A 25,407-nucleotide genomic window follows, 5' to 3' on the forward strand; every position below is an offset into this window, starting at 1 on the left:
CAACAAAACTTAGACATTTGAAAATAAACCTGCTTTTAACATTTTAAGTATATACGACAGTGTGTGTGTGTGTGTGTGTGTGCGTGCGTGCGTGCGTGCGTTAGGGCACCAGTCCTCAACCTCTCCCTGATGCCAGCTGGTCCTGGATTGATCCACAGCTGCTCCCCTGGTGGGGGGGCAGGGGTCAGAGTAAGAGGGGGTCCGGGGCGTCCCTGCAGGATCCCCCCCATCCCTAAAATGCCAGTGGGACAGGCCGGAGGAGGAAGGAGGAAGAGGAGAGGCGGGGGTGTGTTCCTTTTGTCACAGAGAGATGGATTAATTAGGCTGAGTGCTTAAAAAGGAACCTGACTTCTTCTTTGTATGGGCAGAGTCACATGTGCGTACACACACATACACACACACACACAGTTGTATTAACACATGCACAAAGCGAATGACACACACAGTCTCCAATCAGCTAATGGCTTTTTAACACAGGTCACGAGTCAATTGGTTTCAATTGGAACAAACGTGATCAATATTCCCCATTGATCCCAGTGCTTTCCAATAAGCTGGCATTCTCACGTCAACAGTACGTCTGTCTACAGTACTACTAGTTCAGGTAGTGACAAGAACGTACGGAGGGGAGGAAGAGAGAGGAAGAGAGACGGACGTTGGGAGGAAGGAAGAGATGGAGATAGAAGTAAGGAATAGAGTAGGAGAAGAAAGAAGGAAGTTAAGGAACAAGACAGTGAAGGCTGATGTAGAGACCAACGAACTTGAATCTGTTGAAACTCTGATTAAACAGAGTTCAGATGAAGTCTCTCTCTTTTGTCCTCTCTTTCATTTCCACTCTTGTTTGGCAGCTATACAATAAAAAAGTACATTATTATCACTTGTTCTTCATAGAAGTGCGTGTCGTCCCATTGTAACAAAGATCCCTCCCGTTACTGATAACTACCTGGATGCATAAACATTCAATGGCAGCGTTGATTTCGTCGACTAAAACTATGATGAAAAATCATCAACTACATTTTTCACTGACCAAAACTAAATAAAAACTAAGCTATGGTGACTAAAACCAGGACTACATTTGACAATTTCATCAAACAATATAAACTAGAATGTTAGAGAGGGGGACTAGTGGAGAAGACAAGTCATTTTATGCTTAAATCAGCCATTACGATGCCATCAAGGGCCACCAAAATATAGTTTACTAAATGATTTACTAAATTAGACTAACACAAACATTTCAGATGACTAAAATATGACTAAATGGTTTTTAGTTGAGTCATTCCAAACAGACTACGATTAAACTAAATAAGAATTTGCACTACGATGGAAGAGTCCATTTTCTATGTTGCAGTTCTAAATACTGTCCGCTAAGACCTCGACTTCACTCCAACAGCATAATGTTGAGACAGCACCTTACACACTGGCCAACACGCACACGCACGCACACACAGGCCCTCTCTCCCTCAACCAGGGACATGTGCTAAAACTCTGCAGTCAGCACATTGCATAGACGTGTGTGGTTCTGTTCCTCCTCTTGCCTCAAGGTCACAGTTATTGGAAATGGAGACATCCAGCGAGTTCGTTCACATCTCTCTTTGATTCCACATACAATGGAGCCATTCCTCTGTGTCAATTTGGCCTCCCCTGATAACTGATAAAGCAGGCCTTTTTACATACCACCTATGAATACCGCATTATAGATATTATACAGACAGACATCTGTGTGTGCGCACACGCACACGCACACACAGATTAAGACCAATTCATTCTTCTGCAACTATTATGTGCAAGGATTTATTTTTTCCCCAAGCAGAGGTTGTTCTGTGTGTGTGTGTGTGTGTGTGTGTGTGTGTGTTGTGTGTGTGTGTGTGTGTGTTGCTTTTTAAGGCAACAATGAACATAAAAGGCTTGCAATACTATCAGCGTGTCTTTGTGAATTCCAATGACAATGGTTTTAATAATGAGAGGGGACTGTGCCAATGGCTTTCATGTCTATTGTCGCGTCTAACACGCAAACAAGTGCACGCACGCACATGCACGGAATCGCAGCACAGCTCTTTCTCTTGGTCAGAAAACAGCTAATGGCCAAGTTTTATTTTAAACCTTCACAAAGATTCAATCCCAACAGGCTGTCCTTCCGACGCCCATCCCTGGGCTCTGAGTGCCCAGTGTGCCCATATCAGTTTTTTGGCCGACGCCAGCCGCCTGTTGTGGAGTCCTTTTGCTATTTGGACACCGAGAAAAGGAGACAGGGGATTTGTCTGACGACCTGCTGTCTACCACGGGATATGAGAATAGGCGTGGGACTTGAACTGAGAAATACTGATGAGGTGTTGGAAGGGGAACAGGGTGAAGTGCTCCAATGCGGAGGACATTCATTTAGTCCATTCCATTTGTACTTTGTATTTCTTAAGCCCAATGAGAGGATTAGATTAAACCTTTCAGGTGTATATTTTGGCGAGTTCTTTCTTTTAGTTCTATTGTTGAATTATACCTCCATATAACCTTCAATTGCTGTCATCAATGGCCATCCAATTGTGCATCATTAGAATGTTCAGTTATTAAGGTCTGCAAGTCTGCATGCTATTTTATACATCTATCGATAAACTCAAATAATTGATTAGTCCTACAGTTTATTAGTCAACTAAGAATGTGTTTAAATCCTATAATGGAGACACTGCAGTGGAAACACAGGATGAAGTTTCGGTGAGATCGGTTCCTAGGCCAGCAGGAGTGCACAGTCAGGGTGTGTCTATGAACCGGGTTTCAGGCTGACTGTGTGCGTAGTCGCACATGAAAAGCAGAGATGCGAGGGGTCATAAGGTCAGTCAGTCAGTCAGTCAGTCAGTCTGTCTGTCTCTCTCTCTCACACACACACTCAATAGAAAGGACTAAAACATATTCCTCATTCTTTACCATATATTCCGACTCACACATTCTACTCTTGTCCTTTTCTCGCTCTTGGTCCCTCATCCACACTTCCTTTCTTTTTTCACCCCCTCTCATTCCCCATTCCCTCTATTCTTCCTCTCCTCCTTTCTCTGGCCATCACTCAACGTTCTCTCATGCCCTCTCCCCCTCTCTCTCTCTCTCTCTCTCTCTCTCTCCCCTCTCCCCCTCCCTGGTCTTATCAGTGTGTCCAGGGTGCTCTCTCCTCTCTGTGGGTCTACGGTCGGCAGGGCCTCTGTGCTGCTCTCAGACCCAGCGCTGACACTTCAGAGAGGAGGCTAATAGGAAAATAAATTACAGCAGCTAAAAGACCTGCCTCTGCACTTCTACTGGACGAGAGGAGAGAATGAAAGGACAGAGAGGAGAGAGTGAGAAAGAGACAGACAGACAGAGGGTCATAGGTATAAACTATAGATAGAGACAGAGAGCAAGGGATGATGGGGAGAGGCTGACCAGAGAGAGAGTGTGAGTGAGTGAGTGAGTGAGTGAGTGAGTGAGTGCGTGCGTGCGTGCGTGCGTGCCTGCGTGCGTGTGTGCGTGCGGGGGGAAATATAGAGAGAGCAGACAGACAACGGAGGAAGAAGGGGACAGGGAGGCGTATGTGGGGGCTGAGAAAGAAGGCAAGCACTGGATGGAAGGGAGAAAAGACTGAGAGAAGGATTGATTAATAGCTAAATTGAACAACATACGGCAGTATAGGAAACAAAGCTATGGGGGGGCTTGTTTCCATTGTGGTCCATTGGTCCATTCTCTGTCCATAGATGGACAGAGAAACGGTCTCTGGATGCATAATAGCAGAGAAGGCAGAGTCAGAGAGTAAGAGACGGACGGAAATATGGCAAGAGGTGTGAAAGGGGGAGAGAGAAAGAGGGGGGGGGGGGCAGAGGAAAACGAGAGACAGCCGACAAGACGGCAATACGTGATGAGCGCTCACTGCTGTGATCTATTCAGATCATAGGCTTCATTCTCACCACTCCACTGTCACCTCCCCACCTACAGTACAGCTGTAGAAGAGCCGTTTGAGGTATGTCATACATAAAATAAAGAAGTCCTATCACATTCCATCGTGCTCATATATTTACTTTTTTTTTTTTTGTGGCTTTCGCTTTTATTTTATATATTTTATGGAGGGACAGACAGTAGGCTGACAGGAAATGGGGAGAGAGATGGGGGGGGAAGACATGCAGTAAAGGCCGTCGGGATCGGGAGTCGAACCCGCGGCACACTGCCAGACTGGATTGCCAGCCAAGGTGCCTGGACCACTGAGCCATGGCCCAGGCCCATCGTGCTCATATTTTATCCACTTTCAACCTGGCGTCCCTGTTTTGGGCATGCCATTTGATTTGACATTTTCAAGGGGCGCTAGCTCCTCCTATATACAGGTTTAATGTTTGTTTTCCTTAACCCATTCTGACCTGAGATCAGATTCATACGAGGTTTCCGCCGGACACACACTGGTCTGATTGACCCATTCTGACCTGAGATCAGATTCTAAAAAAATGTCAGTCGTTCTTCGATTTTTCAAAAATGGCAGACCTACAAGCTCGTATCGCGCCACTCGGTGGCGCGATATGAGCTGTAGATCTGCTATTTTTGAGTGGTGCAACCACTCCTACAACCAGCTTGCAATGTCCTCGTACGTGTTTGTGTGTCTGTGTGTCTGTGTGTGTGTGTGAGCATGAGTATGTGACTTAAAAATAGCAGTAGGGGGCGCCAGAAACAGTGAGAGGGGTAGTGACTCTAATGAGAGAGAGTGAGAGAGGTAGTGACTCTAATGGGAGAGAGAGATAGAGAGAGAGAGAGAGGGGGGGGGGGGGGGGGGGGAATTGCACCACTCAGTTCACACGTGTGTGATTTTTCAATAGCTAAAGCATAACATGATGCCGACACCAAAATGGGTGCCCGGTCAGAATGGGTTAATGTTTGTTTTCCCTTAAACAAATATTAAAAACGCCATTGACATGGACATAGTTTAATGTTTGTTTTGTCCATGTTTGTTTTTTCTGATAATTACATAATAAAATATGTATATATATATAGCGCCTCTCACTTCACACGGGTGTGATTTTTAATAAATAAAGGCAACCAGTGAAAATAGCAGTATGTAGGAGTAGTAGGAAAAGGTGTGTTTTGAAGAATACAAAAAATGTAGTCAGTCAGAAATGGCTGCGGTCTATATGGGGAGTTGCGTCATGAGTCATGACCCAAAGAATCCAGGAGAAAATACATTGATTGTGCGACCTGCGGTTCAAGTTGTGTCATGATCCAAGAAATCCAGAAGAAAAAATCGATTGTGCGACCTACGGTTCAAGAGTTACTGTATATGCCAAACTACGGGGTGGAGATTCTTCCTTGGCCTAATGGGAGAGTACATGCAAAGTTTCACACCGTTCAGCAGTGTCCACGATGAGCTGCTCACAGACACACAGACATAATGCATGGACAGGAGGGAAAGTCTAAAGTTAACATGTACAGTAGCTTATGCATAAAGCCATGGACTCAAGACCACGTCAAAATGTCTGCTCTGAAAAGGGTCAATTTGTCCAATTATTTTTCAACATTCAGCAGCAAACAGGCTCCAAGTTCAAATATACAGCACTTCAAGCGTAGGGAGTGAGAGCGGATAGAGTTAAAGAGAGAGAGAAAGAGCGAGCAGAAGAAGAGATTGGGAGAAGGAGAGAGAGGGCCTGAGAGATAATGAAATGTTGACAGCATTACATCCAGAGTTGGAGCCTGGCTGAAGAAGTGCCCGCTCATCGCTTTTCCCACAATTTCACCTAATAGGACCATCCTAAAGGAACCCAAAATGACCAATAACATCAGCACACACACACACACCTCAGAAGCCACTACTCCCACCTATCTAGGGATGATATCAGAAGTCCAGATTTGCGCGTAGCAGGCTGATGGCTATGTGGCCGTGGAGGACTTTATCGCCACAGCTTGGGGAGGTAAATGGCTGCAGAGGAAACGTTGTTGCTGCTGTGGCCTGGACTGCAGCTTGGCTGCTGGCTTTGTAATGACTTGTGGACCACGGGGGTGGTGGTGGGGGGGGGGGGGGGGGGGCAGAGCAGCAGTAATGGATGCCCAGAGAACTGCTGACCACTTCCTATACGAACACTCGGCTCCCACTGAGACACAGAACGAGAGCGCGTAACGGTACAACCACCATTTTAGTTTTGCAGATTAAGACACGGTAAAATGTAACACATTTATACACGTCATCATTGTCGCATTATCCTGTTGCCGACTGTGCTCCCGCTGCCATAGATACTTTTTCTACTAACATGACCAAAATGTAAATTATTAGTTTGAATTCAGCTTAATTGTAGCATATTGCTGTTATAATTGTAATGTTGTTGTAATTGTAGCATATTGTTATGTAATTGTACATAGCGGAATAAGAGTTATTCATCATTGCTGTTTATCGTTATAATTGTTTTTTGGGGGGTTTTTTGCTACATGTTTATGTTTTGAATAAACATACAATGTACATGAAACAGAATGTACTTTTACCGTTATCATTTTAAATTCAAGTAAATTTCCGGAATTAGTCAGACAAAAATTCAATCAATTTAGCTGAATTTGACGTTTGATGTTGGTGAATAGGGATCATTATAAATATATACTGTATTAAGCAGAAGAAATCTGGCTCATCATCTAGTTTAATGATCTAGTACTCTACCAGGACGTTTCCCAGAAGTAGTGTTGGCATTACGATGTGGTTTCAGTTCATATTTACAGTACCGTCGGCATCACATTGCTCCAAATTGACACTGGCAAACGAAGATCCTGGCCAAAATCTGTTTGTTTACACACAGATTAGGCCCGACTTATTCTTTACAAGTCAAAATGTTGGTATTGTGACAACATTAGTACGTGCGTAGAAATAAGAAATGGGGTGGTTACAGATGGGGGTCCTGTGTGTAGGTGCGTGTGTAATTGTGTACATTTTGAGACTGCTCAACTGGCCTACCTTTTGCCCTCTGGCTGTTAGCAGATCTTTGAACCCGCATATAAAGTAGCCTGGAAACCAGACAAATCTCCCACAGGGGGCGGGGGGGAATCCCAGGGGAGGTTGGTCTGGCACTCAGTTTGAATTACATTTCGCTCACCCCAGAGTTGTGGGTTACCATGATTATGAATTGAATACCCAGGACCTGACTGGAAACAAGACCGAAAGGACTTTTTTCAGTGATCCCATTGGACGTGTGTTGGAATCGGTTTGTAAACGCTCCTTAGAAATAAATCTTATACAGACCTAAGTTCCAGACTAATATCTACTCAGTGCCAGGCTAGGTCCCATGGGGTGGCGATGGCTCAGGGGTAGAGTGACCGGATGGAGACCGCAAGGTTCCCAGTTCAAACCCGGGCTCCCTTGAGTTAGTGTCGAAGTGTCCTTGAGCAAGACTCTGAACCCCAAATTGCTCCCGATGTGCAGGTTGGTGCCTTACATGGTTTCCTCCGGCATCGGTGTGTGTGAATGTGTATGGGTGAATGTAATGCACAATCTCTGTAAAGTACCTTGGATAAAGGCGCTATATAAATGCACCAGTTACCATAGGGATCTGCAGTCTCAAAACAGAATAGAGATGCGCACAACTACTAGAGCTGTAATTATCCTGCTAAAACTCAGATCTTGTGATAATTGATAACATTGCAGCACAAGGGATCTGTACTGTGACACACACACTTTGGGTGTTCAATTCCGCGGCACCGCATCCACTTTATTTCCCAACCAAAGAATCTTGTTTATTTTAGAGAAAGCACCAAGTGCCTATAGCTGAGATCTGACAGGGCTATGATACGGGGACCTAATCCAAAGGAAAAGCTGATTTGCTTAAGGAGGAGGGTGTAGAGGGGTTAAGATGGGCCTGTGACAAGAAACAATCAGCCCTCGATGAGAGCCTCGCCTCTCCGCCCCGTCACAAAGGTGTAGCCTCGGCGCTAAGTGACAAATCTGGGGAGACAAAGAGCATTAGCAGGGTGATGCTCTGCCTCAGTGCTTCTGATTGTGGCCGAGTCAAAGAGAATCTAATATGGATTTAAAAATAAAGAGAGGGAGAGAGAGAGAGATTAGAGGGAAAGAGAAACAATGAACACCTTCTACCAAGGGGGAATTAGTGCAGGGATTGAATAAGGAGCTGGTGCGTGTGTGTGTGTGTGTGTGTGTGTGTGTGTGTGTGTGTGTGTGTGTGTGTGTGTGTGTGTGTGTGTGTGTGTGTGTGTGTGCCTTCCACACAAAAGAACAAAAGGGATCACTAATTCTGTGTATAATGTGCATTTACATGTGACTGTTTCTCTCTCACACACCAATTCCACATTCCACATTCCACCAACACACATACCAACACACATTCCACCAACACACATTCCACCAACACACATTCCCAGATATTTTATTTCTGACATTCATTCATTCCAACTAAAACTGCGACTCACTGCACACACATCAATTACTGAGATTCTCTGGAAGACTTTTCTTTTTTTGAGTCACTGTAGATTCCTGATCCTGTCCTCCCCAGTCTGATAAGACATTTAGCCTACATCCTAAACACCCAGAGAGACAGACAGAGATAGCAGGGGGCAGTGCGTGTGTGCACATGAGTGAGTGAGTGAGTGAGTGTCTTACTCTCAGTGTTTAGTTCATGACTGGTATCAGAGCACGTCATGAGACCCTATTCAATATCAGTCAGCAGAACAGTCTCCTGTATGCGTGTGTGTGTGTGTGTGTGTGTGTGTGTGTGTGTGTGTGTGTGTGTGTGGCTGTATGCACAAGTGTTAGCATGTGCATGCGCAGTTGAACACACTATGAATGGTAAGACACACACACACACACACACAATGAGGGGATTTAGACAAGATAAAGTCAAAGAAGTCACAAGTATGCTTAACCTAAGTTCACAAGCACCCACGAGCATGCTGTAACACACATACACAATCCTCCACACACCCAGGGCACGTGGGTCAAGCTTGTGGTTAAACAGGGGGATTTGGCAGGGCTGGTGTTTTGTGGGCCACAGTGGTCTGTCTCCATCACGGGCAGCCATCTTAAGACGCTTCCCAGGAAAAATAAATACCTGAGCGATGGAGATAAAACCTGTCCTGCCCTCGTCCAATCACAGATCCCCTAGCGCCCGTGCCACCCTGCATGTGATGTGACACCCCACCCGCCGCCGCCGCCGCCGCCCCTCACCCAACGCTAAAAACAAGGAGAGAGAATGGTAGAGGAGAAAGGAGAGATAGGCTAGGGGTGAGGCAGAGGGTAGGTGACAGGAAGTGAGGCACCACCGTGGAGACAAGTTCACCACCTCACAGATTAAAACTGATATGGGCCAGGACCAATGAAATGACACGGACAGGTGGTCGAGACTGACCAATGACGCGATGCTCGGTTATGACCTGAAAAACACTCGTTGCTGCTCTTCCAACGACGGTGAACCTACAACCGGTCTAGATCCGATCCAGCTCCATTCCGTCGGTCACTTTGGGTTTCATAACTTTATGTCTCGGGCCCATGAATGCAGCAACAATGGGATGTTTTCGTAGGCCCGTGAATTCACAGCAGGGTGCAGACTCTAGAGATGACATCTTAGCCCTAAATGTGAGTTAGTTAAAGTGTCCTGACTCCTCAGTATCACCATAGGAAGAAGCAATCAGCGATCATCACTTCAATCTCTGATATACGATCCAAACGCCAAATGGCACAAGTCTAGTCAGGCTGGCACCACAGAGTCACAGACAGACGGTAGCTCAGAGGATCCGCCAAGGAACTGGCATCTCAGTCTCTGTCTCGGTCTCTCTCATTTTACACCAGCCCAAAAACCTGATACAACTAACACCTCTACTGAACTCTGCTTGCTTATGTGTGCGCGTGCGTGTGCATGCGTGCATGTAAACAAATGTCTACCTGTATGTGCAATTGCATGCATGCCGTTAGTGTACTGGCATGTGTATTAGTAGGCCTGTATATGTTTGGCAGTATATGTGCACAACTGCGCATGTATATCTACGGTACATGCGTGTGTAGGATTCGGTTGTACAAAACAATATTGATACTCGTTTGATATACAATGTTTTAATAACGAGTATATAAGACAATCCAATTCGGTTAACCCATTCAATCTCTGAATGGGTTAACCAAATTGCATTGTCTTAAACAACCGTGTAATTATTGTATACTTTGGCTATTTAAAAATAGCAGATCTACAAGCATATGAGCTTATTTTAGAAAAATCTTAAAACCTTCAAATCTTTGAATATATAAATATATATTTAAAGCGAACATTTCTAACTCAAATCTTTGCTTCTATCAAAGATATTTTGAGATGGAGGTCCGTGGCCAAGTACATAACCCATTCTGACCGGGCACCCATTTTGGTGTTGGCATCATGTTATGCTTTATCTATTGAAAAATAGCAGATCTACAAGCTCATATCGCGCCACCGAGTGGCGCGATATGAGCTTGTAGGTCTGCTATTTTTGAAAAATCGAAGAACGACTGACATTTTTTTAATCTGATCTCAGGTCAGAATGGGTTTAATCAGACCAGTGTGTGTCCAGTGGAAACCTCGTATGAATCTGATCTCAGGTCAGAATGGGATAATCATTTTGGGGTTCCTTGACATGAAAATGTTTTGAGCAGCACTGATATTAGAAATGAAACTACACTAAACAGAACGGTTAGGATTGAGAAGACATGTTTAGATTTTCAACCCAAGGCTGCGAAGAAACAACAGGTAGTAAAACCACTATTCCTCGACCTGCGGCTGGTACTTTTTTTACTCTTTTTGTATATGAATGAATGAAATATGTATGGATTCAAAGAAAAGTATTAGGTAAATAACAATAGTGCTCAACATAACCGTTATAAAAGTAATGAGGTAAAAGGTGAGAGTGAGTTGACTTCTTTATTATTGCTGGATATCCCAAACGTTTGATCATTTTAGAGAAATGTAAGAAATAATAAAAAGGTCAACTCACCCTTGCCACTCCGAGGGTTGTTGATAAGAGGATATTGCACCAGAGGAGTCAGAGCGTGGTGGTAACAAAAAGTTTGATTGTCAACACAACAATTAGGCATTTTTATTGTATAAATAAAAAAGAATCACACCCGTGTGAAGTGAGGGGCGCTTTTGTCATCATACATCATCACATTCCAGCCAATCACTTGCGGCGTCATCACTTTTTATCCTGAATACGTACATAGTTCGGCCAATCAAATCATCGCTATGGAGTGCTCAGCCAATCAAATCATCGCTATGGGGTGCTCAGCCAATCAAATCCTCGCTATTACACATAAACAGACTGGGCATAGGGTCAAAAACATTAAACAATCAAGTCAAAATGTGGACGTTCTCATGTGAACAGAAAACTATGAATATAATAACCTATCTTTGTGTGCCAAGGACTTTTTGAGGTATCAAGTGTATTTTCTTTCTATAGTAGTATTGTTTATACAACAATTGTTTATTGTGCTAGCCTACGGTGACAACCCATGTACGTGAGTGTTTTTTAGGCCAACATCAGGCCGACTGGAGGAAAGTGGTTTGAGGAGGAGGAGGAGACGGTAGTAAGAGGAGTCATAGGAGAAACAGGCTGCTGCATAGAGCACAGACTGACTGACTGCCATGCACACACAAACACACACGCACACACAGTCACACGCACACACACACAACAGGCTCACTAGTACAGTTGGTTCCCCAGATGGTACTGGCCACAGACATCAACACAAGTCTCCATATTGTCATAGTAATTAGCCGTCTGTACAGGGACAAAGCACACGGATTACCTCACCTGGAGGAGGTTGCACACTATATAGGCATCGGCTCGGCTGATACATTTGCCAGTTACAGGTCACGACTTTTGAAATGGTTGCGTTTGACAAACTGTGTTAAAAAAAACGACCTACCCTTACGTGTGTGTGTGTGTGTGTATTCATGCATGACTATATCTGTATGTAATAGTATGTGTATTGTATGGATGATTGTTTGTCTCAATATGTGTGGGTGTGGTGCATGTCTGTGTTGTGTTTGATTTGTGCATGCAGGTGCGCACATGTGCGTGTAAGAGAGAGAGAGAGAGAGAGAGACCTGGTTTCTGACCCTGTCTTTCATGTGCACGTACGGGACCGCACAGCCCGCTGAGCCTGGTCATGGCTGGCACCACCACAGATGTCACAAGACACACCACGAGGAAAATGTGCATGTGCACGCGCACGCACACACACACACACACACACACACACACACACACACACACACAGAGAGAGAGGAAGAAAGACACAAACAGAGACGGACATAGAGATACACACAAGCAGGGAGCTTGACGGGTGTTTTAAACTTACAAACGAGTGAGACAAGGACATTCAGGACAGAGAACTCAATACACAGTAAGACAATACACAAGAAACACAGAGAGAGAGAGAGACTTTAGAAGTGTGGAAGATGCAGTGCACAGTAAAAATCCTTATGCTAATTTAATTCTCAGTTACACATTAAACTAGAAAAAGTGCCCTTCCGGGCACAGGTCTCCACCAGGTTATCCACAGATCCGTGCAGTTAGAGGTAAAAACACTTTTCGGCCAGTTATAGCGCCACCTTGAGGCTGAGTTGAAATTGTTCATGTGGCATTTCGTCCTCGGCCTAGTGGGAATGTGGGTGCACAATTTCACGGAAATCACGCGATGTGTTCATGATTTGCAGCATTTTGTTTGAACTGAGCACTCCTGTGAACTTTGGAAGCCAATGTTAACCAATCAGGATGGAGTGTGATAAATCTGAAAGACCCGTTTCGTTGAATGGCTCTAGAGAGACTGTGTACCAATTTGCGTGATGTTTGGACAAAATCTGTAGGTGTACTGTGCAAAAACTTGTTTTGCACAAAGCGGCCTCTTGGTGGCGCTATAACAGCGTTGTGGAAAGTTTGGGGCAGAGGTTCATCGTTGGCATCCAGGGAGTGTGTGTGCAAAATTTGGCATCGACCGGGGTTAACGGTGAAGTTTTTGCACAAAGCGGCCTCTTGGTGGCGCTATAACAGGCCGTTCTGGAAAGTTTGGGGCAGAGGTTCATCGTTGGCATCCAGGGAGTGTGTGTGCAAAATTTGGCATCGACCGGGTTAACGGTGGCCGAGATTAGCCTGTCACGGACACACGGACGGACGGACGACGGACACACAAACGGACGGACGGAGTGCAAAACATACTCTCCCCACATGCCTTCGGCCTGGTGGAGACAATTAACACTAACTGAGAATTAAATTAGCATACACTCAGGATTTTACAGTATTGATAATGTAAATATAACAAAAGAAACGCACACACGTTTGCGCGCGCGCGCCGATACTGGCTCTAATGTAGCCAACCTGACACAGTAAGTTGGAGGCTGTTCTGGCAGATTAATAATGATGGTATTGAGTTGTGCTTGAAATGTACTGCAATTCTGCAAACTGTAAATAAATATTTCAATCAATCAATCAACGGTATTGACGAGAGGCTGTTCTAAACATGTGTGGTGTTGGTGGTGTGTGGTGTGGTACAACACCCAGTCAGCAGACTATAGCCATGTGACAGACTGTGTCAGTGGCGTGGTGGATTATGGACCAGTAAGCCTATTATGGAGACAGAACGTGGCGGGACCACCCAGCGTCCCAGAAGACCACCACTACATGCGTACATAGTGAAATCCTCAGTGTTACTTTAACTCTCAGTTTAGCCACTTAAGCTTTTATATATACTTCGTTGCACCGAACATTGCCCCAGAGTTGTGCCATGCACAGTGAGCTTGTAGATTGTTTTTTAGACAGAATGTTTGCATATTTTTGATTATAATAATAATATATATTTATTATATCATATTTATGTTTCATATAAATGATATTTTTGCTGAATGTTTGTCTTATTCCATGTCCATTGTCCCATTGTTTACCATTCATGCACTTCTACCTCCCCCAGCACACACACACACACACACACACACCATTACTACAGGCCTCAAATTCAAAAACACACTGTAGCCAGGCTAAAGGAGATGGACTGGACACACAAATTGATAATATTAGAACCAAAGCAGGGTGCTTTAATGATCATGAGATTAAGAATCTGTGTGTGTGTGTGTGTGTGTGTGGGGGGAGGTAGAAGCCTGCGTGCGTGCGTGCGTGCGTGCGTGCGTGCGTGCGTAATCAGCAGCATCTGTTGCCTGCCTGGCCACAGGGCGATTAATTAGATTAAATTAATTTGGGAAAACATGCATGAGGCGTGGTTTGATCCCTCACGAAGAAACAACCCTCTACCCCCCCCCCCCCCCCCCCACACACACACACACACACAATGAATCATGTCCTTCAAGTTTTCAACTATAAGGAAGGTTATCCAACTACACACACACAAACCACAACCAAGACATTAGTTCTCTCCAACAATTTAACACAATAATGACCTATGCAAAACACACTCACAAACCACAATACAACACTGATTATTATTTCAATTACCGTAGTAGATCAATTGAGATAGACAAACATGACACCTCCCTAGTCCCTAATCTCCTATACATTTAGTTTACCACAGCCCTCCACAAGCCCTGTACCCCTTTCACTCCCCACCCCACCAAATCTCTTTGGTTAAAATAACCGATCTACAAGCTTGCAATGTGTTGTATATGAGTTTGCAGATCTTCTATTTTGTTCACCTGGTATAAGAAATATAGATGCTAGAGTTCATGAGTTGAATAATGAAGAATACTCTACAATTATAACCAAAGGTGGTCTCACACACGATTATCACACATTTCTCCCCTCGTACAATAACGTACTGTCCTCCTCGGCTCCAACTTTCTCCCCCCCCCCAAAAGTACTTAACCCATTCTGACCTGAGATCAGATTCATACGAGGTTTCCGCCGGACACACACTGGTCTGATGAACCCATTCTGACCTGAGATCAGATTAAAAAATGTCAGTCGTTCTTCGATTTTTTTTCAAAAATAGCAGACCTACAAGCTCGTATCGCGCCACTCGGTGGCGCGATATGAGCTTGTAGATCTGCTATTTTTCAATAGCTAAAGCACAACATGATGCCGACACCAAAATGGGTGCCCGATCAGAATGGGTTAAGAAGAGGAAATAAGTGCGAGGTTTGGCGAACTTTTGGAGACACACGTGTGCACACGGCCCGGCTCAAATTAATCCCAATTTGTCGACATCGGCGACGGGGAGGAGGAACTTTGTGGGGATTTCATACTTCATACCAGCTTTTGTCACCTCGGCGTGAATAGCCGGGGGCTGAAATAATTGTGTTTTCCGTCCCAGAGGCCCACTCGTAGCTCACAAACCACTGGCCTACGTAATGTGTTCCAGGCTGTGGGGGGGGGGGGGGGGTGATTGTCTGAGAGTTAGAGGAAACGTGTGTCTGAGTACTCCATGTCTGACTATGTAAGGTGCGACTGTGTGTGTGTCGGGGGGGGGGGGGGGGGGGGGGGGGGGGGGTCTGGCAGTGGAAAGGACCTTAATGGAGTTGGAAGAGATCCACCATAGACAGACAGGAGAGGCAGAGGGAGAGAGGCAGTGTATCGCATAATGGGGCCTTAAAGCACGCAGTCAGGTGACAGTAACACAGGGAGCAGTTTTGTTTTGCTTTAAACACCTTGTAAAGCGCTGAAATGCCTTGAGAAGCCATGGTTTTCTCGAATCGACACTTATGTGAGAGTAGAGAGGAGACAAAGTACAACGGAGAGAGAGAGAGAGAGAGAAAGAAAGAGAGGATAGATAGAATACAATGGGGTAGGTCAAAGAGAGAGACAACTCGAAAAAGTGCCCCTCGGGGCACAGGTCTCCACCAGGCCAGGTCAGGTTGTGGCCTCCTGGTAGCGCTATAATAGGCCAATGTGAAAAGGGTGCCATTTCTTCTTACGCCTTGGATGGCAATTGGATGATTGATTAACGGTGCCAGAGATTAGCTGTACACAGACAGACGGACGGACACGGATGGACGGAGTGCAAAACATACTCTCTCATCTCTCCCCATGCCTTCGGCCTGGTGGAGACAAGAAATCACACCTGTGTGAAGTGAGGGCGCTAATATATTAAAGGTATATTCAGTGATTTCACTAATTCAAATATCACTTATTTTTTTTTTTGTTTTGTTGTGATAATCCTCCCTACTATATAGTGTGCTGGCCATATAAGGAGTTCCTCCCTGTCCCCAGTTAACCCCTGGGGGTCAAAAAACCTTAGGTTTCGTTTTTGACTCTATCCTGATTGGACGAAAGGCTGGGTCCCACAGCCAAAAACGAAACCTAAGGTTTTTTTGAGTGAAATCACTGAATATACCTTTAAAGTCTAACTCATGTTGATTAGGTGATGTAATGGTGTTGTAAAACATTATGACGTAAATGTTCACTTCATTGTCAATGAGTTTACTAAAGCGTTGAACTAAAGACAAACATTAACCCTGTGTATAGGAGGGGCTAGCGCCCCTCAAAAACAGACAAGAGGTGGTGTGAAAAGTGTATATCACCGTGTTAAATATATTCAGAAACGATAGCCGCATACTTACTTTGAATAAAACAGTCATAGACCTGAGAGAGAGAGAGACACAGTGTGTGTGTGTGTGTGTGTGTGTGTGTGTGTGTGCGTGCGTGTAAATCCCATAACAAAGCTTCATAGATGTGTGAACTTGGCCTTTGATTGATATGCAAACGCTCAGAGAATACACACTAATACATACGCATATTAACCCCTCTTCACACACACACACACAGGAGCCAGTCAGCACAATACCGCCAAATATAGCTGTCCAATCTTTTGACCCCTCAATTTACTCACCTTTTTGATAGTACGCCTATTTGAAGGAAGGGTGAAAGGCAAGGCTAGCATGCAATTTAGAGATACTACTGTGTAGTAATTTTTTGCCGCCCGCCATCCCCCCCCCCCCCTCTCTCTCTCTCTCTCTCTCTGTCGTCCTCTTTTGATTATGCGATTGGCCTTGACAGAGGAACAAATAGGAGAGAAGAGGTAGCGTTTGACACTGTCGTTTTTCAATGACGAAAAGTGAGAGGGGGGAAAAAAATACAATCTAGCCGGGGCCAATAATTCGTCGGGGAAGGATTAGCCTCCAGCGCGAGGTTGGGGCCCCCAGATTAAGGCGAAGCCACGGCGCGCTGGGGATCTTGAATTTCATCATCTTTGGCGCTGCTGCACAATGGCGTATTCTCTCTCTCTCCCTCCCCTCCTCCCTTCTATTCTCTGCCAGCTCCTGATGATGAGGAGGAGGTCAGGGCAACTCACCTCTCCTCTCCCTTCACCTCCTCCCTCCTGTATCCTTGTCCTCCGTATGCCTAGGCGTTCCTGCGCTCCGTTGCCTGACATATTAGCCTAGATAGCGGCATGACCTGAGCTAGATGACTGGTGTCTCTCTCTGCACAGAAGCAGTATGTTTACCAACATTGACACACTCACAAATATGCACAATGTACTCGTACTGTGCACACACACACACACACAGTCAGTCAGTCAGAGAGAGACACACACACACACACACACACACACACACACACACACACACAATACTGGGAGCAAGGATCAAAATAATTGACAAAACAATTGAGACAGTAAGCTGCTTTCCACAGCTCCTAGGGTAGACTGCCCTCTGGTGGTCTGATGGTGTAGTTCAGGGCCATAATAACATAACATATATACACACATACACACACACATAGATGAGGTTCGCGCAACTATTTCTGAATAAAATATATTAAAGGGAAAGCAAAACAATGAATTGCAACTGCGATGTCACACTATATTGTAGTCATTTGCATTCATAACATGGAGCCAATTTGAGGAAGGCAACATGTGTGCGTACACAAGAGTAATCTGGAGCACAAGTACACAGTAAAATCCTTACGGGTCCATTTGCTTAAATGTATACAATCAGAGTTAAATGAACAGGATTTTTACTGCGTGTTGTGGTCAGGAGTGCTTTGATGAGTCTCACTTCAACTCCTTATTTTTTGCAGCTCTAAGGGCCGATTCATTCATACTCCTATTTTAGAGCCGAATAAAAGTCGGTTCGGCGCTGTAGAGCCTACTATGTGACGTCATTTGAGGTTCGGGGGGGGGGGGGGGGGGGGGGGGGCGGGTACCGTCCTAAAGTCGGCTCTTCGGTGCTACTGAAAATTTCTGATGAGCCGAAATTTCGGCAGTACAGTGCCGAAACAGCGGTAAAATAGGAGTATGAATCGGCCCTAACTCTGTCTCTCCATGCGTGTCTCCATCTCTCTCCGTTTCTCATTCTGTCCCTAGCTCCAATCTGCCCATCCTTCCCATGCTTTTTAGAGCCATCCCCAACTAGCAGTTTATCTTGGTTGTAACCATTAACTTCAGGGCGTGTGTCTTTATAAGTAACTAGGGGGATTCCGTTGGCCCTCGGTTCTGCAGCACCCATTATCTCAGTAGTTGGAGCCCAGATTTCCTGTTTTTGAGGGGCGCCAGCCCCTCCTATACACAGGTTTGTCTTTAGTTCAATGTTTGTTTTGTAAACGCCATTGACAATGAAGGAAAATGTACGTCATAATGTGCCTCATTAGATCATATTGTCTCTTTATTGTTAATGGCGTTTAATGTTTGTGTTGGCACAGTTTGTTTTACATCACCATTACATCACCTAATCAACATGAGTTAGACTTTAATATATTAGCGCCCCTCACTTCACACGGGTGTTCTTCTTGTTTCGAGGCTATATACAGCTTTTTTGTCCTGAACTCTTGTCACATTTGCCGTTGACAATGAACACGTCATGTGTGTCTGAACAAAACGGCTTTTTGTGGTAACACAAACATTAAATGCCAATTGGCTGAGTTTCCTGAACGAATTTAGTGTAAGACTTGTAGTGCCGCTCATGCTCAGATGCCCTCTAGGCCGCACACAGAAGCCTGTGAACATAGACATTCTGTGCATAGATGTGCCACACAATGGTAGGCCTCACGCCTGGTTCTGAAATTTAATGTATATATATTATATATTGTGGAGTCTCGCCACAGTACCACCAGAATAAGGGGCGCGTTACTATGGCAACCAGACAAACGCCGGCCGCGCCGACGCGCTCCACCCACGGACGTGTCATAGACGCCGTCTACTTCCCCAGAGCGATCCTAAACCAGCTGCGCCTAATCCGGCCGCCGCCCGTATTAGCAATCAACGACAGCCGCAATCTGTCAGCCGCGCCCTTTATAAACAACACTCACACTTAGCAGTGTCACTATGCCGACAACTTGGCTCTGGATGGTAAGTCCACACTTCTCTCACTAATGGATCCAGCAACACGAACTAAACATACTGTTTGATTGTTTGTACCGCCACTCAAATCTGTCTTGTATTCCGCTTCATCAGGCTTGTAGGAGTGGGGCTGAAAGCACACACAGGAGTGTGTGCCCCCCATAAATAAGTGTCGCCTGGAAAGCCGCACATACCTGGAAACCCTCCTGACTCGGTTCGGGGACGAGTAGCAGAAGACGGGACCCTCGTATCAACCGGCAGTCCACCGCACGTTAAGGTCGCAGTAAGACAAACGTTCTCTCACTATCACACGTTTTGTTAAGAAGAGGCACTCACAGACGCTTGAGAAGCTAAGGATAATAAGAAGAATTGTGAATGAAGAAAAGCACCTTGGTGATGTTTACTGAAGAGAAGACATATAGTTAACTATGCCACGTTAACCCTGAAGACTGTGAAAGAAGAGGACCTTGTAGATGTTTATCGAAGAAAGCATATCCTAGTTAAAGTGTCACCTTAACCCTGTTGAACGAAGACAGGCTGTTTGTGTTCAGTTAAACCCTTAAAAGACTAAGTTGGCGAGAGCCCCGCCTTACTCCGGTGAAAGAAGACCGAGACTGTGATTAGAAATATAGTGCTCTTTTCTGTTAACACACTGGCTGCTTGTAACATACAGCTACGGCAACCCCAGTATATAGAGAGAAATCAGAGTATAAATGCTTGTGTACCTACCTACCTGTTGGCCGAGCCTAAGGGGCCCTAGGTTACATACTCACCCGGTCCCGAACCAAGTACTTTTACTCTGATTACTCGCCCAAATGTATCCGAGTACTTCTACTCAAAAGTACTCTTCTATACCCTGTGGATAGAGAAAGCTACCTAACATCGTACCTACCTCCGGGGGAGCCTCCTGGCACCCTCTGGACCCTGAAAAAGAAGAAGAGGAAAGCTATAGAAAAGTCTAGTTGGTAGATTGCCTAGACCGGAGTCTCAGGCCCCAACCCTGTACTTACCTTGTGCTCTGACCGTTGCTAACCACCCCTCTCATCCTCTGCAGTGACGTATCCATCCTAGGGGACCGGACTTCAAGAAAGAATGTTGTCTGATGAATTCTGATGTGAAACTGACTTTTGTTTGACCTGATCTGAAATAAAACAAGGGGCGCCACCGTGTGTCTAACGCCTGATACTGCACTCTGAGTCCTGATTCCCACCCGACCTCCCACAATATATATTTTTTTTTAAAGAGTAAAGAGAGCCTACCGTCAGCTGTCTAGCAGTCCGAATATTATTACATTAAATTTCAGAATGGTAGACCTGAGGCCTACCATATACACTAAATGCGTTCGGGAAACCCAGCCATTGACAATGAAAGGAAAATCTACGTCATATGTAGACGAGCAAATCGGCTATTTTGGCCAGAATGAGATGTATGATGATAAGAGCGCCCCTCACTTTATCAGTGTGTCATCCACAGTAACAGTCTTTGCATTGAGTTGTGCCTTCTTGTGAAATGTACCCATGCATTCTGCAAACGGTTAATAAATGCTTCAATCAATCAGTACTTCGATGTCAAATTGATATCACAGATTCTCCAAATGATGGGGATGAAATAAAATGAACACAGACAGTTCAGACGCAGTAATGAGATTTATGGATCCGACAGACTCCCTCGGGTCCTCAGCAATATAACCCATGCTGACCTGTGATCAGATTCTAAAAATGTCTTCTAGATCCTGACAGTTTTCTGAAAAAGCTGTTTCTATGTCAGTCGTTCTTCGATTTTTCAAAAATAGCAGACCTACAAGCTCATAGCGCGCCACTCGGTGGCGCGCTATGAGCTTGTAGATCTATTCTTTTATGGTTTTTTTACGGTTTATGCATTGACGGTTTATGCATCGATAGATGCCAGAACCTACAGTGTTGCACCGCCGATCCAATCCAATGTGGAGATCCTTCATTGTCATCACCATATGCCAGTATATGGGCATTCACCCCTTTGTGCCCAAATGGAGCCGACTGATCATGGCTGAGTTATAGTGACATGAGCGTGACGATGTGGTCCGCCCACCCCAACGCTCGCCGGCTGGTCCTCTTTAATATAGGATATAGAGTCCTATATGAGGTATTAAGCAGACATGTGTGTATTTAACAGCAACATGATCCAATCAGTCATCAAGGGGAGCTGGGTCTGTTCAGGTCTTTAACAGCATCATCCAATCACACATTATGGGCTTTAAGAAACTAGTCGACTAGTAAATCCACTAGTTGACCTTGTTGGTACTAGTTGATAAGAAAGGAGAAAAAAGCGTTTTTTTCTCCTTTTTGTAGGCCTCAAGATCAGCTAGAATTCTAGATTATACTCGCATACTTATACTATGTTTTTTTACATAATAGGCAGTTAAACAACTAGTCGACTAGTAAAGATCACTAGAAGTGAAAGCCCTAGCATGTGCATGCCTTTAGAAGCAACCCCCATTCAGACATGAGTCTATTAACCTGGACTTCTAAACATCTTTTTATCATCCTGTAGTTTAGTATTTGAATACAGAACGACTGCAAAATGGAACGGCTGGAAAAAGTTGGTTGTGGTTTGGAGACTGACTCATTTGTGCTTTCAGTGCGGCAGTGGCTCAGGAAGTAGAGCTGGTGCCTGCTCTCGAATCGACTTTCCCCAGTTATTCAATGTGTGACTGAGAGTTCCTGTACTCTGGGTTCAGGAACAGATGAAAAACAAACACACAGCAGATGAACGACCTGGAATCCTGACAGGGAAAATAACCCATAACATCCCTTGCTTTCTCTGCTGTCCCTCCTCCTCTCAGCTGAGTGTGTGGAGGTGTAGGGTGACCTGCTCTCTCCTCTCCATTCCTGCTGTCAAGAGGCTTGGCAGGGCTTTGATCACTCTGTTATTAGTCAGGTATGCAGAACCTAGGAACTACTTTTCCCTCTCTCTCACACTCTTTCTCTCCCCTCACGCTGCCCCCCCCCCCCCACCCTCTTTCTATCATTCTTCCCTCTTCTAAACTTTTCCTCCGCCTGCCGTTTTTGTGAACTCTTTCTTTACCTCTCGTCTGTTTCTCTCAGTCTTTCCACACTCTCATATTTACCAGACCTCTCCCCCTCTTCTCTTTCTATCCCTCTGGCATTCTTTCTCACTCCATTTTCTCCCCTTCACTCCCCCCCCCCCCCCCCCCCCCCTCCTCTGCTTGTCCTTCATCTCTCTCTTTCTGTTGTACTGTATGTGCCGAGTGTGTCTGACCTGCCTGTCTCGTTTGGTCAGTATATGTACTAGTAGGTGGAAACTTTTAAAATAAATCCCAAAATGTTGTCAAATTATAAAGAAATGTAAATTGTCAAAACAGTCAAAAATAGGGGAATAGCATTGCCCAAAATAGCATATCTAGAAGCTTGCGTCACAGCGGGTCGCAATGCAACGTGCTGTGAGCTTGCAGACCACTATTCATCATATGACCACATGCAGATACATAATATGTATGCTTGTGGTCATATGATGAATCTGTCATTGAATGAGTTAACTCATTCAATGACTAAATCATTATTTAATTCACCCAGTGGAAGCAAGTTTTTGTTTATTCTTATCTTTTAAGTAGTCACAGAATATTTATGTCCACTACGATCCACCGACCGTTGATAATTACAGTGCTGTTTGTTGAGTGTTTGTGAATCAAGCGCAAGTCACGTGGTTTCCTTGTTCCTGGCAAGGAAGACAGTCAGTGAGTCAAACAGTGACTCATAGGTTAGTAAGGAGCGCCATCTAGCGTAAAACCATGGAAAACAAAATATGACCAGAATCTTGTCATTGGCAGTGTGGACCTCATTATGACGATAAATATGGTCAGTGGCAGCCAATGAGCTCATTAGTTAACTTCATGTCCATGACCAAAAAAAAAGCAATTCTCATATCCTGCCTCTCATGGCAGACAACTTCATTCAACACAGAAAATCACACAACTATTTGAGATGATTTCCATTTTACTAAATAAATGAAGAATTTCACAGTTTCAGAACCGGTACAATTTTATCCAACACACATTATGAAAGAGGTATTTTGACGCAGCTGCATTAAATGCTGGGATTATTACCCAACAACACAACCACCTAAAGAATTCCAAACGATTCCTGGCCATACAGGATGTGCGACTTCCCGAAGAATTCAAGGAACAAAGAATTAATTTGTCCAGCGTGCTCATATTCATTTTGACCTGTCCTGCTGTGGAATTGGCTGCCGGGAGCAGAGGAAAGAGCTTGTGAACAGAGTTTCCACTCTCCGGGCAGAGGTGTGTGTGTGTGCGTCGCGTCGCGTGCGTGCGTGTGTCACGTGTGTGCGTGCGTGCCTGCCTGCGTGCGTGAGTGCATGCTCGTGTGTGCGTGTGTTCTACAGAGGGAACAGATGGGCTGAACACTCATGGTTGGACATGAGCCAGGCTGCTGGTTGTGGTACTGGTCCAAATAGTCCATCCATCCATCCCATGCTGTCAGCATGCCTCAGTCTAACTCTCCCTATCCCATTTCCCCCACCTACCAACATATCCATCTACATACCTCCATTCCTCGTCACCATTAACCCATCAGTCTGCATCACCACGTCTAAAGTGTAAGAGAGAGTGTGCGTGTGCGTGTGTGTGTGTGTGCACGGACGCACACACACACACACACACACACACACACATAATATGTGTGCACATGTGTAAGTGTACTTTTCTGTCTGCAAGCAAGCCTAATTAAGGACTGTGAGTGACACATGCATGCCTACGCCTGTGTATAGCTAAAAATAAGACCATTGCTACATGTTTTTTAAGTCGGTCTAGTTGTGTCTAATCATTTAAAATTAAACATCAAGTCGGGATCCTAGTATGGTGAATGAATGTGCATTTTTCTTATAAGTGAGCTGAAGTGTGCATGCTGCAAGATTCCCTACAACATACTTGTTGTCAGACCGCTCCAACAATCAAGCACACACACACACACACACACACACACACCCTTTGTTATGTGGCAAACTTTGCATTTCAGTTGGGGTTTTTAACATGAGGGCTGACATCCAGAATTCCAGCATGTGTAATAGCAAAATATAACCACTTGGAGGCAGCACTTGCACACATAATCAAATAAGGCTTTCACTGAAAACATAAGAATAGCGAGTATAAGTGAGAGAGAAAAAAATAAATATAAAGACAAAGTCAGTAGGACATCAAATAAAGACATACATATGGGAAACTTGGTACTCACATTTTCAATAACAAATGTCCACTCTTTGTCTTCAAACTCTTCTGCATGTGGATCCTGCAAAGACAACACCAGCATGTTAATGAAGAACAGCATTAACATTTACAGTATGTGGACCGCAAAGACAATGCACTCAAATATGAATGTAGATTGTACATCCGTCTGTCTGAAACCCTGCATTTCTGGCCACCGGCTCTCTGCCTCCATGCCTTTCTGTCTGGTGTCTGCCTCTCAATCCATGTAAAAATGTCTCTGAAAGGCTACCTGTCAATTTGTCTCCATCTGAAAGACTGTCTGTCTGTCTCCATCAGTGACTTGAAACAGTCGGACAGTAATGGAGATAGTCAGACAGCATTGCAAAGCACTCTGCTTTACGGTCTATGAGGGGACACAGTAATCGAGTCAGTAGGACATCAGTGTTTCATATCTCCCTTAATGCATCGCAACAGTAGTACATTCTGTAGCTAAATCCACTTTAGCATTACATTAGGAGACCTTGGAATTGAGTCCCCAATGCCAATACAGATTTTTCAAATGGGACGTTCAGGGGACAGCCTTACTCAACCTATATGTAACCGGTTTATTGAGTTTAAAGGCAATTTATTTTGAGGTGATTAACCTGAAAACAACAAATGTCAATGTCAACTTCAATTACCTACATAAGTGTAAATAGCAGAGAATGCCTACAGAGGATCATGGCTTGATGGCCGTGATGCTCGCATAAATAAATATATCATATGCACACTTTGAACACATGGTGACACACACAACCATGAATGAGCAAAATGTGCTATTTGATACACGCCTTTAAATTGCTCTGCAGAATTACACAATTTCAAACCACACTCATTAGACCCTAAAACTGTAGCACTGTCATCTGAAACCCTGTCTCAGTTAACACATTGTATGCCCAGGACATCTCCAAACGTCTTCAAAATAACCTCCTGG

The 25,407-nt window shown here is 44.7% G+C and overlaps 1 protein-coding gene across 1 annotated transcript in view; it reads right to left on the minus strand.

Annotated features, from left to right (window-relative positions):
* ehbp1 (EH domain binding protein 1) overlaps positions 1–25,407 on the minus strand; it is a 214,098-nt gene that overhangs the window by 156,769 nt on the left and 31,922 nt on the right. The window contains exon 5 of the mRNA XM_083774315.1: positions 24,463–24,516. Within this exon, the coding sequence (XP_083630441.1) occupies positions 24,463–24,516 (54 nt within the window). The remainder of the gene's footprint in view (positions 1–24,462; positions 24,517–25,407) is intronic.

The sequence above is a fragment of the Protomyctophum parallelum genome (genome assembly GCF_964188405.1).
Source record: "Protomyctophum parallelum genome assembly, chromosome: 10".
Lineage (NCBI taxonomy): Eukaryota > Metazoa > Chordata > Actinopteri > Myctophiformes > Myctophidae > Protomyctophum > Protomyctophum parallelum.